This window comes from Sarcophilus harrisii, chromosome 1 (assembly GCF_902635505.1).
Source record: "Sarcophilus harrisii chromosome 1, mSarHar1.11, whole genome shotgun sequence".
Classification (NCBI taxonomy): Eukaryota; Metazoa; Chordata; class Mammalia; order Dasyuromorphia; family Dasyuridae; genus Sarcophilus; species Sarcophilus harrisii.
This window is the reverse complement of record NC_045426.1, coordinates 508,597,919-508,616,491: the sequence shown is the minus strand read 5'-3', so window position 1 is coordinate 508,616,491 and position 18,573 is coordinate 508,597,919. Positions and strand designations below refer to the sequence as shown.

At 33.2% G+C, this 18,573-nt stretch overlaps 1 protein-coding gene across 7 annotated transcripts in view; it reads right to left on the bottom strand.

Moving 5' to 3' along the window:
• Positions 1-7,104: 7,104 nt before the first annotated feature.
• The window catches only part of CEP192 (centrosomal protein 192), a 140,948-nt gene continuing 129,479 nt past the window's right edge, over positions 7,105-18,573 (bottom strand). For 6 of the 7 annotated variants that reach the window (XM_031946670.1, XM_031946671.1, XM_031946668.1 and 3 more), the window contains 3 exons: positions 16,860-16,986; positions 16,245-16,303; positions 7,105-7,529 (listed from right to left, as the gene is read on the bottom strand). In XM_031946670.1, coding sequence (XP_031802530.1) covers positions 7,391-7,529; positions 16,245-16,303; positions 16,860-16,986 — 325 coding nt within the window. In that variant the 3' untranslated portion in view covers positions 7,105-7,390. Of the gene's footprint in view, positions 7,530-16,244; positions 16,304-16,859; positions 16,987-18,573 lie in introns of those variants that run through there. The other variant, XR_004230987.1, reaches the window with a different exon arrangement.

The window sequence follows — 18,573 nt, the reverse complement described above, 5'->3', positions numbered from 1 at the left end:
ATAAGGATCCCATCATGTTCAAATCATATAATCTACTATCTCCTACCGTTTTAGTGTGAGTTCATCCTGTTCACATTCAGTTCTGATTTCTGTGTATTTCTCTCCATCCTATTTTCCTCCTTGTTTATTCTTCTCTCTCTCCTTTCACCCTGTCCCTCCACAAAAGTATTTTATTTCTGATCACTCCCACTCCCCCCTCCAGTCCACTCTCCCTTCTGTCAGTCTCTTCTTTTGTCCTCCTACCCTTCTACTTTCTTTTAGGTTAAGATAGATTTCTATACTAAATCGAGTGTTCATGTTATCCTTTCTTTGAGACAATTTTGATGAGAGTAAGATTCAAACATTGTCACACCCTTCTAGCTTTCTCTCCACTGTAAAAAAAATTTTATGTGAGAAAATTTGTGCCATTCTACCTCTCTTCATTCTTCTCTCAATGCATCCCTCTTTCTCTCCTTAATTTTTTTTATATCAGCCCAACATAGTCAACTCATACTTGTGCCTTCTATGAATATTCTTTGTAACTGCTCTAAAAATGAGAAAATTCCTAATAGTTAAAAGTATTATCTTCCCATGTAGGAATGTAAATAGTTTAACTATTGAATTCTTTATTTTTCTTTCAAGTTTACCTTTTTATACTTCTCTTGAGTCTTGTATTTGAAGGTCAGATTTTCTGATCTTTTTATGAGGAATGTTTGAAGGTGCTCTATTGTTTCATTATATGTCCATCCTACTCCCACACCCATCCCTCGAAGGATTATATTCAGTTTTTCTGGAGAGATGATTCTTGGTTGTAATCCTAGTTCCTTTGCCCTCAGGAGTATCATATTCCAAATACTACAATCCTTTACTGTAGCAGCTGCTGAAACTTTTATTATCTTAACTGGGGCTCCATGGCATTTGAATTTTTCCCCCTTAGTTCCTTGTAGTATTTTCTCTTTGACTTGTGAGCTCTGTAATTTGGCTATAATATTGATGGGAGCTTTCATTTTGGGATTTCTTTGGGGGAGGTGATTTGTGATTTTTTTTGTCCTCTTATCCTAAGATATTGGTCAGTTTTCCTGAACACTTTCATGAAATATAATGTCTAGGTTCTTTATGTAATCATGGCGTTCAGGTAGTCCAATATTTCTTAAATTATCTCTCCTGGATCTATTTTCCAAATCAGTAGTTTTTCTAGTGAGATTTCACATTTTCTCCTACTTTTTCATTCTTTTGTTTTGTTTTATGGTTTCTTAATGTCTCATTAGCATTTAATTCTACTTGTCCAATTCTAATTTTTAAGGAGTTATTTTCTTAATGAGCTTTTATATTCCCCCTTCCCCCTTCTATCCCTAATTTGGCCAATTCTGCTTTTTTTTTGGTACCTTTTTTTTTTTTTTAAACCATGTGGCCAATTCTGTTTTCTTTAAGTTGCTTGTTTCTTGACTTTTAACTTTAAATTGGGTCTACTTATAATACCAAACTTCAGGCTTTTCATGCTGTTTTTTTTTTTTTTTTTTTTCCTAGAATAAATTCTGAGATTTGTAAGCTTTCAGTTCTTCCAAGGTGGTACAATTTACAGAGAGGTGTGGCCAGTCACTGCGCTTCTTGCCTATATTCTTGTTTGTGAATGACCACAAGCACTCTTTTCCAACCTAGAACTGTGCCCAAGATCCCTACTCCTGCAAGTGCTCCTCCTTGTCCTGGAATTGCCATCCAGAATTGTGGATGAACAATGAAACAGGGAGCTACTCCCATTGTCAACAAAGTCCTTTGTAATCCCCTTCCCATCAGTTGTCCAACCCCCTTACCATCTGAAGGCTGACCACAATTCAATTGCACCCAAGGCCTGCTGCTGGCTTGCCAGGCAGTTTGTGCTGGACTACACACCACTCTCACACCTAGTGAGAAATATTTTTCCTCTCAACTTTCTAAGTCTTGGGCTGGAAAATTGTTTTATCCCATCCTTTTGTTAGTTCTGCTGCTTCAGAATTTGTTTTGAGGCGTTATTTTAATCTTGATTGGAAGGGAACTGGGGAGAGTCTGGGTGATTCTCTACCTTTACTCTGCCCCTCACCACTTGATTATAATCTCTTAACAGTAAACAAACAATAGAGAGGGTCATTATCCATGAAAGGACTATTTGTCCTAAACAAACAATAGAGATGGTCATTATCCATGAAAGGACTATTTGTCCTTTAACTACCAAATACTTCTGGGACTTGGGAATATTCAGTTTTTCAGTTCTAAACTCCTACTATTCTCCTATGCAAGGAAAGGATCAAAGCTAAAATCAGAGGACAAGGTCATTGTCTTTTCCTCCTGTCTTTCCTAGGTAGATGTGCCTGGCAAAACCTGAAAAGGCTCACTTTTAGACTGATAAGGAAACCAGCAAAGAGTAAGTTGGATCCTGAAAGACCTTAAGATCATACCTATTAGTATTGATGAGGTTCGGCTCCCCCTTGATTCCTGGTCAGGGAACCAAATGATGAAGTTCACCGCAGGGCAGAGAGTTGTGGGAACCCCCTCCTGGTGGTGCAGATCCCAAAAAGTTAAACTGGCAAAAGAAGTTTATTATTAAAAATCTAGTAGAGAAATCCTCTCGCAGAGAAATCCCAACAGAGAGGTGAAGAGGGTCTTGTTAGGGAAATAGGTGAGAAAGATAAAGAGTAAGGCTGAAAGAGAATGTCTTTCAGCAGGCAGAGAGTCCCTCGCAGGTAGTTTTGCCAAGAGAGGTCCCTTGGCCTGACATGATTCCTGCTTTGAGGTTCTCTGCTACCAATGATTGAGCCCAGCTGCCCCCTTGTATAACTGAAACCTTGGCTAGAAGCTGGGGGGCAGCTCTTGGTGGGCATGGAGAGCAGTTTGAGTTGGCATCAGACCAAAATCTTTCAATAGAAATTTCAATTGAATGAGATTATTGCCCCAGGCCTAGATTTCTGGTAGATTGGGGCAATTTACTGGGAGTGGTCCTAAGCTAATTTTCAACTCAATAGAAGTTTACAGAAATCTAAATCTCCAGCTCAGGCTAAATAGGAGTGGTCCTGGACTCAACTAGTCCCACCCAGATAAATGGTAGTTGTAAAGATGAAAGTTTAGGGTTTGTAAAAGGAAATTCTAATAATTTACAATGGAAATGGCACTAAAAAAATTCAACATGGAATTGCAATTAAGATTTAAAAAGAAATGATGAGTGCCTAGTTACACTTGAATTCAAATCACCTGACCCGAAGTACACCCTCAGATCCTAAAAGAAATGACTAATGTGATTGTTGAGCCATGTTAACCTTTCAAAGGTCATAGAAAATAGGAGAGGTACCACAGAATTGGAGATAGGCAACTATCACAACTTTTTTTTTTTTTTTACAACTTTTTATAAAGGGAAAGAGAACAGAGGCTGCAAACTTGACTTTGCCATTTTGACTCCTTGAAAAATTCTATAATGGATCATGAAAGAGATGGTTGGCCAATTATCTTCATAGTGATTACAAAAGGCCAGAATTGCTTTATCAAGAACAAGTTATGGACTAAATTTGTTACTAATTAGCAAAGCAAATGCTCTAGATATAGTTTACATAAATTTTAGCAAATTCTTTTGATTAAAAAAAATCAATTTTTGAGGAGAAAATGGGAAAAGTATTAGATGAAAAAAGAATTCTGTCAGATGGATTCAGAACCAGTTGGATGATGACTCAAAGAGTATCTATTAAAATTCAATTTCAATATAGGCAAAAGATGTCCAGTGGAACACCCAAGATTTGTCTATGATATTGATGAGGTTTAGATTTAGGGAATCAAAATGAAATTAGGGTGTCTGGTGATCAGGGAGTCAAATGATGAGGTCTAGTGACAGGTTCAGGGTTCAGGGAACCAAATGGAGAGGTTTGGCTCCCTTGCAACCCCTTGGGATTCGGCTCAAGGATAAGGAGTTTTGGGAACTCCCTTCTGGTGGTGCAGAGGTTCTCTGTAAAGAAATTTACAGACCTGAAAACCTAGAATGATAAAAGAGGTTTATTATGGGGATTGGAAGTAAGGTAAAAGTCTGGTGAGGGAAATAGGTGAGGGTAAAGAGAGGATGACACTGGAAAGAGTATTCCAGTGGACAGAGGCCCTTAGCATGCCAAGCATAGGGCTGGCATGTTTGGAACTTCTGCAAAGAGGGGATTTTAATTTGGCTCTTTTCATAATGATTTAGCGAAAGGGGGGCCCATGGGTGTAGTCCCAAATTGGCTCCTCTCTGGGTTACAGCTAGAGCTAGAATTTGAATTGAATTCAATTGAGTTTCAGGACTGAGCCAACCCCACCCAGATAACAAAGATGAAACTGTTTGTCCTTTGGGGCGGGGTCCCTCACTGAAGCAGAGTTGAAGGATATTTTCTTCTTTAAGGATTTTCAGAGTTTTGGGGTCCCCTCTTCAATATGAACATGTTGTATAATCATTTTACCAATGATTTAGATAATGGCATAGATGATATGCTCATCAAATTTGCAGGTACATTTAGACATTATTTGTTTATAATATAGTGTCAGGTCATGCATGTACTAAGCAAAGAAGATATAAAGAAATCATAAGACAGTTCATATCCCCAAGAAGTTTATATTCTAAGGGAAGACAACACATATAGGAGTGCTGAAAGGGGAAGAGATATAGTCCAACAGCAACATATATTGACCGGGAAGTAAGATGAAGGCCTAGATCTGGGGAAGATAATGTAAAATCCCAGGGTAAATTTAGATCATAGTCCAAGTTTCTAGAGGGGAAAAGGTAGAGATTAACATTAGGACAAAGATAGTATAATTTAAAGGTAGCTAATGAAAGGAATAACTAACATACTGGGTGACAGAGTTGGAATCCAATAAAATCTTGAGATTATAGTACTGGGCCAAAACTAAGAAAATATAATTTAATAGGGCTAAAAGTCTTGTAGTTAAGTATTAGAAAATCAGCTTCACAAAAGTAAGATAGGAAAAGGTACAGCTAGATAATAGTTCAGAAAAATTTCTAGCTATTACTATTATGTGAAACTCATTTTTGCTAGTTATACAAAAGTTACTCCTTTCAGACATTGGCATCTCAAGAGGAATAAAACTTAATATATCCTAAAAGTTTAGAGTTCAGGCATCAGTCAGTTTTTCATAGGATCATAGATTTAGAGCTGCAGTGGACTTTAAATATATCATAGTAAGTCTGAACCCCTCATTTTATAGATGACGAAAACTGAAATCAAGAGAGAAGGGAAGTGACTTTTCCACACTAGTATGGTTGCCATTGAACTCAAGGGCTCTAATAGCAGAGGCAATATTCTTTTCATCCTTCCAAGGATGTCTTTTTATTTTTTATTTTTTTTTTTTGGGGGGGTCTCCGAAATCACATTATATAGATGGCTCCTTGCATCTCTTATTCCCATAGCCAGTTTTTGGACCACAATGATATTGAATAGAGAGTTGGCATTGCAGCCAAGAAGCCAAGGGTTCAAGCTGTGCCTCTCACATATATCAACCATTTGATCCTGGATAAGACCCTTTACCTTACATTAATTATCTAAGACTACAAGTTACAGAAGTGTTGAAAGGTTCCCTATATTAATAAATCATATTGTGTACTATCTCCTCCAACAGATTGTACCGCTTTGGGATCCCCATTCTTTCATTTATTTTCAATCTTTCCCCTCCTATAGTCTACAATAATATATTCAGGTTTCTTTTATCCTAAAAAAAAATACTTCACTTGATTCTTCCATCTTCGGTATCTTCTCTGCCCTTTGTAAACTATTAAAAAAAAAAAAAAAAAAAGCCATCCATAATGGGTGCCTCCACTTTCCCCCTTTGACTTCTTACAATCTGGCTTCCCATTTTTTCTCAAATAGCTCTTGTCAAAGTTACTAATAATTTCTTAGCTGCCAAATTGGAAGGACATTTTAATTTTCCTTGACCTATGTAGTCTTTGATACTGTTGAACATTCTTTATATTCTCTTCTCTTTAGAATTTCTGCTCTCTCCTGATGCTTCTCCTACATTATTTCCTGCTGGATTCTCTTCCAGATCATCTCCTCTAACTACAGGTATCCTCAGCTTTCTGTCCTGGGCTTTTTCTTCTCCCTACATACTCTTCACTTGGTGATCTCATCAGCTCCTATGTGTTTAGTTAACACTTTCATGCTGGTGACTGTCTAATCTACTTGTTTTGCCCCAATCTCTCTGTTGAACTCCAATCTCACATATTCAGTTGCCTTTCAGACACCTTGAACTTGGCTATCTGGTAGATATTTAAAATTCAACATGTCCAAAACACAATTATCTTCCCCAAAAACCTTTTCCCCAATTCCTACCTTCCTAATTAGTAAAGAGAACATATCTTCCTATTTCCCAGACTCAAAAATTAGGAATCATCCTGGATTCCTCATCATCATCCCTGGAGGCTTTCAACTTCACTTAATTCCAGTGCTTTCCCTTGCCATTTAATATTTATCCTACACATAATTTGCTTACAAATTTTATTTGCATGTTGTCTCCATTAGAATGTAAGCTTCTAGGTGCCAGGGGCTGTCTTTTGCCCTTCTGTGTCCCTAGCACTTTAAAAAAGCGTCTGGCACTTAGAAGATGCTTAATATTTTTTTTTTTTTAGATTCCCACAATTTATTCTGTATAAACATTCTAATGTAGTATTCCCTCTTAGGACTATCTCACTTCTGCCTTGCATGTCTTGCATAGTGCCTGGCTTAATAGGTGTTTAATAAATGCTTGTTGATGGATTTCCAAACTGCAGCTTCTCTTGCAAATTAATTTTATACACTTTTTGCATTTTTTTTCCTATGTACATAGATTCCCTCCCATCAGAAACAAAAGCCCCTTGTTGGTAAGGATAGTTTTGTTTTTGTTTCTCCTGGGCCTAGCAAAGTACTTGGAACCTACCAAAGTGCTTAATAGTGATCGAAAGGAATTGAAAAAGAATAGCTTTGGAAAGGTACTCTCCTTGACTAATAACACTGTGCAATAAAAAATAATAGAGATTCCTCTACAGGAGATATGTAATAGGGAAAAGGGAAGATTGTACTAAAAAGCAAGAAACAAAGGTTCAGGGACTTAAGAAAACTAAAAGGTAATACATAGCAACACAGTGATTGGACTTTGCAATAAAGAAAACTTTATTTCTGAATATAGTGCATTAAAATAAATACAATCTTTATTGGCAAATCATAATCAATGTAAAAATAGAACATTTTCCTCCTTTGTAAAAATGTGTAATAATGTAAGAGAAACATGATATATCAGTAGTCTTCAATATTATGGTAAAAACAAAATTGTTACACATAGCTCAATTTATAATACAAAACATTTACAAAAGCATTATTTTGGCATAGAAAAAAGGAAGCTACCATAACAATTTATTTTACACAGACTGCTTTTCCAGTTAAACTTTTTCAAGAGCTTCACCAACCAGTCGAATACCAATACTTTTGCCTTCATCTGTTTGAACCACTAAGAGACTTTCAAATTTTCCTGTTGACTTTGGTTTGAATTGGACTGGCACGTTGATATAATGCTGAGCTCTGTACCAGACAAAAGGAAATATTAGCAGCATAATAGTAATAATACAAATCATCCACTAGATTTTTCAAAATACCATTAGGGCTACAGTAATAACTTAAGGAAAATATGTACTCTTTAATGCCATTATTCCATATCTCACTGTGATTGTTTCAAGTATCTTTTGATAATTTTCCACTATAACACTATCAAACAAATTACTGAAATACTAAAGACTGTATATGGGCTGAACAGTAAGAAGCTCTAAAAAAATATTTATTTCTGGAATGAAGTTTTGACATTATGGGCTCCTGAATAAGTTAGAAAAATGGGTTTATCTGACAGCACACAGAGGTAGATATTATATTTTTAAAAGTAAATAGTGACCTGCCAAAAGTCATTCTTAAAAGATGTTATGACCTCTTGTTAACGTGAATTTAACAAGGTTGCAATGAATGAACTAGGAATTAGAAGACCCATCTTATTCCTAGCTCTGCCACCAAATCATGAGACTTCTTTGGGACTCAATTTACTCATCTGTAAAATAAAAGGCAGCTCTAAGGTACATTTTGGCTCCAAGTATTTGTATTGATTTATCTAATGCTTTTTTATTTTTGTTTTTTTTTGCTGAGGCAATTGGGGTTAAGTGACTTGCCCAGGGTCACACAGCTAAGAAGTATTAAGTGTCTGAGGTCCTCCTGAATTCAGGGTTGGTGCTCTATCTATTTGCACCATCTAGTTGCCCCATATCTAAACCTTTTTTAAACAAAAATTTTCAAGCTATATACCATGTTGAAGAAATTATTTCAGCACATATGCAGCTATATTAGAAGCCATACAACATTCCTAAAATTATAAGATACAATTAAAATTACCATTGCACAAAATAATACTCCAACTAAACCCTTGCCCTATTTTATAGTTTGGAATCGACTGTATTTTTTTATGAGTTTTTCTGACTTTTCACAGACACACATACATATAAAAAAAAGTGACATGATAAGTCAGAAAAACTCTAGTTTGCATTTAGGTTGTGACCATCAGAGGGACTGCAAATCTGTCCTTAAAGGATCAGCCTAGTTCAGAAAAGTTTAGCACCAAAAAGTTGGTAAATTATTATTTCTGATTACAGTATCTCTGTTATTTTATGACTTTTACAGACTTTAATTACATTCTGTTTCATTAAAAAATACTTAGCATTTTAATGGCTTTTAAAAACACATTCCTGGATCAACTAGTTGGTGTAATAGAGCATCAGCCATTAAGTCAGAAGGACCCGAGTTCAAATCTGACCTCAAGACACTTAACACTTTTTGGAAAGTAACAACCCTAAATTGTCTCAGCATTTAAAACAAAAACAAAACAATATTCCCACTAGTCTTCAAAAAATAGTTTACACTTCAAAGATCTATATTTGTGGTCATATCACTGATAACTAAGGTAAGCTTACTGCTTCATTTGTTTTTCTATAAAGTGTGTACACTTCATAATCAATCTACTTCTTCCCACCACCCTCCATTCCTAGCCAAATAGTTGCTAAATCTTCTCAATTTTACCTTTGTAATATTTTTCATGTATACCCACTCTTCCTCTCCCCGTTGCCACTGCCACATTTTTGGTGTTGGACTTCCTTACCATCAGGTAAGAGCGGAACTAGTGAAAAAGTCTCTTGGATTTCTTCAATTTTCAACTAAAATCCCACTTTCTAAAGAAAGTCTTTTCTGATCCTCCTCAATGTGAATACTTTCCTTCTGTTAATTATCTCCTCTTTATTCCGCATTTATCTTATTTGTACATAGTTATTTGCATATTATCTCCCCCAATAGACTGTGAGCTCCTTGAGAGCAAGGACTGTCCTTTGCCTTTCTTTGTAATTCCAAAGCTTAGCAGTGTGTAGCTTAATAAATGTTTAAAAAATTAATAGAACATTAGAGTTGATTTTCTATATGAGTTCAGTATTTCACTACCCATTAAGAATCTGGTGTTATTTGAAGAGTTGGGGATTAGAATCTGTGGTACTTAAGAACATTCATTAAATGAGAAAATTAATGAAGATCTTCCTAACACTGATTTCCAGGGTATATACTTTTCTATCCATCAAATATTTAAACCTTAGAACTAGTCAGCTCCTGTTCTTTCCCAGATTAAACATTCACCCCAGAAGCACAGTAACATTAGTATTATCAAAGATATACAACTGTCAAAATGCAAAATTTTGTAAAAAATTTCTTTTTAAAGTCTAAAAAACCCTTGCCATTCCAAATACAATGGAAGAAACTAATAAAAACTGAACTAATGCTTATAATAAGCTTGAGATTTAGAATTATGAAAAAATCTTTTAAGAATGCAATCTATAAATGATAAAATATAAAATCATAATATCAATAAAAAGCCTTCACATGCAAATTTCCTATCAATGTAATAAATTTAAAGTATTATATTGTGCTATTATCATGAACTGAATTTTTTTATATACCAGAGAAAAAGGGCAGAATAATGCATATTGAACTTCAATGGAAAACAGTTTAAAACCTCAACTATTAACAACTAATTTCAGTCAGTATTAAGAACATGAAATGGATCAAGAGATCTAAAAAGCAACTGTTATAAGTATAATCCAAACAAGGGCCTTGGACAGTCAGTCTTCTCTCACTACATATAACCATCACATTTAGATTCAAAGAGTTTCTAAAAATCTACAAATCCATTACTTTTCACTCATCTAAAAAAATTGTCAATTAAAAAAAAAAAAAGCTTATATATCTCAAGTTGCAAACATTACCACAGAAACAGAAATGGATAGGAAAATAAAGTCTGAAAATTATTACAAGGAACAGATATTTCATTTGATGATTTTTTTTGTTCCTTGCACAATTGCTTGTGATTAAGATCTATACTAAACAAAAACAAACCCTCTCTTCCTCAAAAAAACCCTAAATAAATCCAATTAAACACTTTTGCAAAAAAAAAATAAAAAAAAAAAAAATATATATATATATATAAAAATTGCAACTCACAAGAATGTCTTAATTTTTCAATTATTCCTTTTGCTAAATATTCATTAAAATTCTTTGTCCATTTGCTCTCATTTCCTTTTATATAGTTGCAATAAGTACTCATTCTATTATTCTGGTTTGGCTTTTGTTATTTTTGCATTATTTCATAAAGGCTTTTCTATATATTTTTACAGCCTATAATATTGGCTATCAATTAGAATATTATATTAACATTATATATCTATATGTATTTCTATACATACATGTAGAAATACATATAGCTATATAATTAACATTAACATTAACATAATATTAACATACCAAAAATTAACAACTCCCTTATTATTGAACAATTATGTTGACAGAGAAGCTGCTTCAAAAATCTCTGAAAATATTTATTTTTAAAACTACTCATAAAATCTCAACAATATAATCATTAGCCAAAAGATATTTTCTTTGATAACTTCACTCTAAGACTGCTTTCCAAAAAGACAAATAAGTTTGGAATGAAGGTATAACTGTAATGGTACAATCCCAAATTGTTTTTCTTTTTTTTTAATAAATATGAATCGGTAGCTCTGAACCAAACAAATTATACTTTCGATTTATAGTGAGATTTATTACTTTTTTCATGGAAATTACCTTTAAACTGCTTTTTCTAAAATTATATTTTCAAATTTTTGACAAATTAATCATTGTGGATTAGAAATTATCTTTGCTCGCTTTAATGATTACTTATATCTAAGATATTAAGTTTTTAATCTAACATTGTCAATTATTTGTTCCAATTTGTTTTTTTAAAATTACCTTGTCCTTAATAATAATTTCTTATGTTTTTAATAGGAAAAAAGTCATCTCTCCTTTAAAATTGAAATGAGCAAACTATTCTATTTTTGGTAGTTGGGAAAAATTTTAATGTCTATTCATCCAGAAGATATTCAATGAGATATATGGTATGATATTGGTATAAATTCTTTTCTCACTAGATTAACAAGCAATGTTCCCATATATATATGTCGACTAATGAATTTCACCCCAATTTCTACTTTTTGTAGTTTTATCAAATAATCTTTTGTTAATATATATGGTACCTCTATATTGTCTAGTACTTAGTACTAGCTATTTATAAATAAGGAAAGAAATAGAAAGAGGAAAGTGGTTATAACAGAAGGAAGTAAAACAATTTCAAAGTATCATAAGGGTTTTAAGATATTTTTTCTTTTTTATTATAAATATCTACAAACAAGAATACTATAAAAAGGAGAGTATATGAATAACAGTTTAGCAAGGTAGAAAAAAATCGCTCTACATGTCAATGAAGTTTCTTCTGCTCTGCTCTGAGTATTTTAAAACATTCTGTTGATACTATTTTCCTTCTTTTCTACATCACTATCACTCTCCACTACATCTGTCACAGCACCCAAAGGAAGCCCTCTCTTGTGCATCACAGGATTTAGAATGGAATAGATCTTAAAAGTTCACACAGTTCAACCCCTTCATTTTACATAAGAAAAAACATCCAGAAGGATCAAGTGACTTGCCTAAAGTCAGTCAGTTAACAAGTGAAAGAGCCTAAATTTAAATGTAGGTCCTTTGACTAAATGGAGTATTCCTTTTTTCATGAAATAACAGAGTTGGGTATACAGATCATAAAATTAGATTTCTGTTTTTTTTCACAAGAGCTTTGCCTACTCAAATTTAAGCTAAACAAAAATCAACACTATTAAAACTGGCAGAGACTAGACATGGGTTTTTGGTTTTTTTTTGGGGGGGAGGTTAGGGAGGGTATCGGAAACTAATTCTCTCAATCATGTAAGTTGCCACCTTCTTTGTAACTTATTTCAACAACTTTGCCTCGATTGCAGAGAGGATGACTTGCTTAGGGTCTCAGCGGCAGAAGTAGAACTTGAACCCAAGCCTCTCTGATTGCTAATATGTTATTCTCTTTTTAATGTTGTTGCCAAATTTGATTAGAGACACTTGCAATAGAATATATTTATGTTGTTGTAGTATGAACTACCTGAAAGGAAGTATTTTTTGAGAGCCATTCCTGATCAAAACTCCTTATCAGCAAATGTTGGAAGGGATGTAAAAACTAGAACCTTAATATACAATTGTGGAACTGTTGAAGAGAAATCTAGATTATGCCCAGAGTCAAGAAACTGTATATATCCATTCCATTAACATATCTAGAACTTTCCCTAGCAATATCAATATTACCTGTTTTCCCAAGATGATAAGGAGAAAAGGAAAAACAAAATCTTTATGTTCTAAAATATTTATAGAATTCTCTCTGTAGTGGAAAAGAACTGGAAATGGAGGGGATGACCATCAAGTGAGAAATGGCTAAACAAGTTGTGATACATGATTGTAAGGAATACTACTTAACTGCCCTGTAAAAAATGATGAGGTGACCGATTTTAGAAAAACATGGAAAGACTTCCATGAAATAAAAAAAAAATAAAGTGAACAGAACCAAAAGAATGGTATATACAATAATGGCCATACTATTTGAAAGGAAAAAATCTTATAAATATGTGTAGTTAAGTGAAACTAAATTCTGCACTAGCTTTGATACAAAAGGGAATATGTGTGAATTTACATACCCTTATACACACAGGCAGAGAGACACCTCATTCTGCACTCTGGAGTGTTTCACTTCTCTATCATAAAGGAGATGGCATGTTTCCTCATTAGTTCTCTGGAACTATGTTTTGTCATTACATTGATCAGAGTTCCTAAATCTTTCAAAATTATTTGTCTTTACAAATGTTGTCATTATATAACTTCTTTCCTTGTTCTAGTTCCCTCTTTTGCATAAGTTCAAATGAGTCTTCCTAGATTTCCCTGAAACAATCTACTTTTATCATTTTTAGAATAGCATTTGATCACATTTATACAGTATAAATTGTTCAGCTATTCCCCAATTAAAGATGCCCTCTTAGATTCCCATTCGTTGCCACTTCAAAAAGAGCTGTATTTTTGTTTATTCTTATTATCTGTTTTGCCTAGGACTTATCTTTCCTTTAGTATGCACTCCCTCTAATTTCCCCTTTCACTCCTATTTCTTTGCAAAGTGTATTTATCCACCCAACTCTTTGTGTATGTAATGAGCCCTACTTTGACCAGTTCAGATGAGAGTGATATTCAAGTATCAGCTTTACTAACTTCTCCTTGTAAATACAGATTATATAGACCAGGAATGCTGAAAAGATCCTCTATTTCATTAAAAATAAATTCTCCCCTCCAATTGATAAATGATCAAAGGATATGAACAGACAATTTTCAGATGATGAAATTGAAACTATTACCACTCATATGAAAGAGTGTTCCAAATCACTATTAATCAGAGAAATGCAAATTAAGACAACTCCGAGATACCACTACACATCCATCAGATTGGCTAAGATGACAGGAAAAAATAATGATGAATGTTGGAGGGGATGCATTGTTGGTGGAGTTGTGAACGAGTCCAATTATTCTGGAGAGCAATCTGGAATTATGCCCCAAAAGTTATCAAACTGTGCATACCCTGTGATCCAGCAGTGCTACTATTGGGCTTATACCCCAAAGAGATACTAAAGAAGGGAAAGGGACCTGATGTGCCAAAATGTTTGTGGCAGCCCTGTTTGTAGCGGTTAGAAACTGGAAAATGAATGGATGCCCATCAATTGGAGAATGGTTGGGTAAATTGTGGTATATGAATGTTATGGAATATTATTGTTCTGTAAGAAATGACCAGCAGGATGAATACAGAGAGGCTTGGAGAGACTTATATGAACTGATGCTAAGTGAAATGAGCAGAACCAGGAGATCATTATATACCTCATACTGTATGAAGATGTATTCTGATGGAAGTGGATTTCTTTGACAAAGAGACCTAACTCAGCTTCAATTGATCAATGATGGACAGAAGTAGCTACACCCAAAGAAAGAACACTGGGAAATCAATGTAAACTGTTTGCATTTTTGTTTTTCTTCCCAGGTTATTTTTACCTTCTGAATCCAATTCACCTTGTGCAACAAGAGAACTGTTTGGTTCTGCACACATATATTGTATCTAGGATATACTGCGACATATTTAACATATATAGGACTGCTTGCCATCTAGGGGAAGAGGATGTAGGGAGAGAGGGGAAAAATCAGAACAGAAGTGAGTGCAAGATATAATGTTGTAAAAAATTACCCTGGCATGGGTTCTATCAATAAAAAGTTATTATTAAAAAAAAAGAAAACAAACAAAAAACTCATAAAGAAAAAAAAAATTCTCCCTTTCCCCACAGGATTATATACTCAGTTTTGGGAAGTGAGTTATTCTTGGTCATAAATCTATGTACTTTCCTTCTGGAATATCATATTGTAAGCTCTCTGTATTTCTTTACAATGCTGGCTATTAAATCACATATGACATTCTGACTATGGCTCCCAAGTACTTGATTTATTATTTTTTTTAATAACAGCTTTTTATTTCAAAATATATACACATAGTTTTCAACATTCACTCTTGCAAAACTTGTGTTCCAAATTTTTTTCTCTCCCTTCCCTCACCTCTTACCCAGCAAGTAACCAATATATGTGCACTTTAGCTTAAAATTTATCAATTTATCTTTATATGTGCATAAATATTTCCACATTTATCATGCTGCACAGGAAAAATCAGATTAAAAAGGAAAAAAAAATGAGAAAGAAAAAAAAGAACAACCAACAAAAAAAGGTGAAAATACTATGTCGTGATCCACATTTAGTCCCCACAGTCCTCTCCCTGGGTGCAGATGGCTTTCTTTATCATAACTCTATTGGAACTGGCCTGAATCACCTCATTGTTAAAAAGAGTCAAGTCTATCAGAAATGATCATCACATAACCTTGTTATTGTTGTATACAATGTTCTCTTGGTTCTATACTCACTTCACTTAGCATAAAAGACTTGAATTTTTTGGCTGCTTGCAATAATTTTTCTTTGATCTGGAATCTTTGCATTCTGGCAATAATATTCTTTGGAACTTTATTTTTTTCTTTTTGGTCTTTTTCTTACTTCACAACATGACTAATATAGAAATATGTTTTACATGATTACACATAAAATTTAACAAACCAAATTTTTTAACGTTTTGGAAAGAGTGAAGGGAGGGATGGAAAGAGGGAGAAAATTTTGGCATAGAACTTTCCAATAAAATTCTGGGGGGAATTCTTTTTAATCTATTTAATCACAATTAAATTCTTTTACACTTCAAAATATTTATTATATGGCTAAAACTGAATTAAGAGCTTAAAAATCTAATGTATGTATGCAAATTTTCAGCACACCTTATTTCCAAGAGAGTTGAAATAAATAAAAATATATAAATTAACAGTATTATTATTACTATTATTTTTTGGGGGGGGGGGGAGGAAGGCTAAGGCAATTAGGGTAAAGTGACTTGCCCAGGATCATAAAGCTAGGAATTGTTAAGTGTCTAGAGTTCAGATATTTTTTAATCCTTTGGGGGAAATTAAAATATTTATTTTCTATAGTAGTTCTGAATATCTAGAAAATAGTGGACTTTGATGTGTCTACAACTATGATGCCCTATTCTCATGTAGTCTGAGATAAATCTGTACAAATGACACATCTAGCAGATTTTGAGGTTGAAAAGATCAAGTGATAGTGACAGACAAAATTACAAAGCCTTATAGCAGTGTCCAACTAGAATATTTGTATAAAAGCACTCTCAAATAAATTTTTTGTTTATATTTTACTCACCTCAAAGAATATTTGGAATGCTTGACGGAAAAAGGCTCTCTGGGACTTAAAAACTTCAACTGGAATTTAATATGAAACACTTTTAAAAAGCAGCACACAAATTATTTAATAAATACCCTACTATATTTTAAATAAAACATGCATTAACTAAAATTTTATTTCAATAAGATTTAGATAAAATAATATAGAATAAAGACTGAAATAGCCCTGAAGATCAGTTTGTTTTTTAAGAAAATTCTATGGATTTCTATAAGAATTTACTCCAATTCAGATAGATCAATTACTTTACACTGAAAAACATGGCAACTGGCAAAAAAATTAATTAGAAAGGGCAAAAAAGGATAAAAATAAAAAACAAAATAAAATTGTGTGTGTGTGTGTACATAGTCACTTTCAGTTTTCAAATAAAATATCAGAGTCTTCCTGTGGATATATAAAATTTCTTCAAACAAAGAAATCTCTCAAAATACATTTTTTTGGCTTTAAGTACAAAGCTTAACTTAAATATTTGTCTTTCATTTATTTATACAGCTAGATAGGCATACAAAATAATAATCATGAAAAAACTTTCATATATTAAACTTGCCAAATTTTATAGAAAGATGTTAAACTTACCAAGTGAGTAGAGAAAGAATTATTCCGTAAATTGACTTTTACAGTTCTTGTTTCTCCAACTCTAGCTGGAAGAAATATGTATATATCTTGTGGAGCATAAACGCCTCGCTGAGCCAAATCAACATGCCTGGTTTAAAAAATGGGGATTTAAGTTACTTACTTAAAATTACTAGGAATTGAAATTCAAATTATATCTTTAAAAAGTTAATTTTAATTATTTCCTTTATAAGAAGTTAAAAATGGCTTCCAGCAGGAACACTAAACTTTAGCAAATAATATCTACAGTGAAATAAATACTAGCAAGATTCACTAACTTTCTCATACTATATATACATATTTATATATTCTCTCTTTTAAATAAACTTATGATTTTTACCTTTGTGCTCTCTGTATTCTGTGTTTAACAGAGTGTCTAGCACATAGGAGATATTTAATGTTTCTCAAGAAGGGGGTCATAGGTTTCATAAGGCTGCCAAAGAAGAAATGTGAAAAATCCTTGGAGTAGAGAATAGTGTAGAACTCAAATGGTTTAACATTAACAATGACATTGGGAAGGAAGGAAAGCAGATTTAGTGAAAGGATAATAGTGGAAGGTCAAAATATGAATGAATTACACGTTTGAGGACATAAAACACAGGGAAATATGTAATGATAAAATATGGAATGATTGGATAGTTTGGTTTCCTTTTCATTTAATTGATTGTAGTAGCTTTATACATTGTTTTTCTAGTTGTTTACTACATACTGTATCAGCTTATATAATCTTCCCCTGTCTCTCTAGATGACTTATAGACATTACTTCTTACTGTAGAAGGTTTATAAGCATTTTTTATCATGTTTTGGTGACTGCTCTGCATCAATTACACTTGCCTAAGAAACAGTATATAAGAGCTGAAGTTATTATTTACCTATTTTCGATTTTTCAGAATTGAAAGATTAATCAGGTCACCCTCCTCAAATTACTATAATTATATATTGGATCTTGTCATCTTTATTCTTTCTCCCCATGTGGTATAGATTTTGATCTCTGCTTTAATGATAATCAAACTGCATGGTGACAGGTGTAAAATGACTGCTTCTTTAAAAGCCAGTGGTTTCACATTTATTAAAGTGAGTCAAATTCAATTAATATGACTTTGTTTGATTATCACTATGTCTATTGCTTTTCTATTTGTTCCTTTAAAGAAATTAATATTTTGGAATAGTCAGTAAGCCTTTGCTTATTTCTTGTTTCTATTTCTTATTTCTATTTGCTCATTTTCTAATTCTGAATTGTACTTTCCAAAACATTTAATGCCAACCTCCTGTGTTCATATTTACATTAAAATTATTGAGTATCAGTATTTATATTGATAAAATCTTCCAAATAACTCAAGTTCTTCACAAAATTTCTCAACTTCTTTATCTTCTGTAACAAAGGATGGTATGTAGTTGCAACTATTTTCAAGACTGGCTATTTGCATATATTCAACAAAAAAGAAATGAATGGGCTTATACTAAATTGAACAAGTGATTAATAAACCAGCCATTCCTTATTAATAAATCATATTACCTTAATTCTCTCCAAGCACTAATGTACCATACTTTTATCTTGTCTAAGTGTCTGACTTACTACAAAGGAGCTAGACATCAGCTCTGGGACCATGTCTCATACTTCCTTGTACTCCACAAGGCTGAACATAGTACCAGTCTCTAGTAAGTCATTCTAAGTATT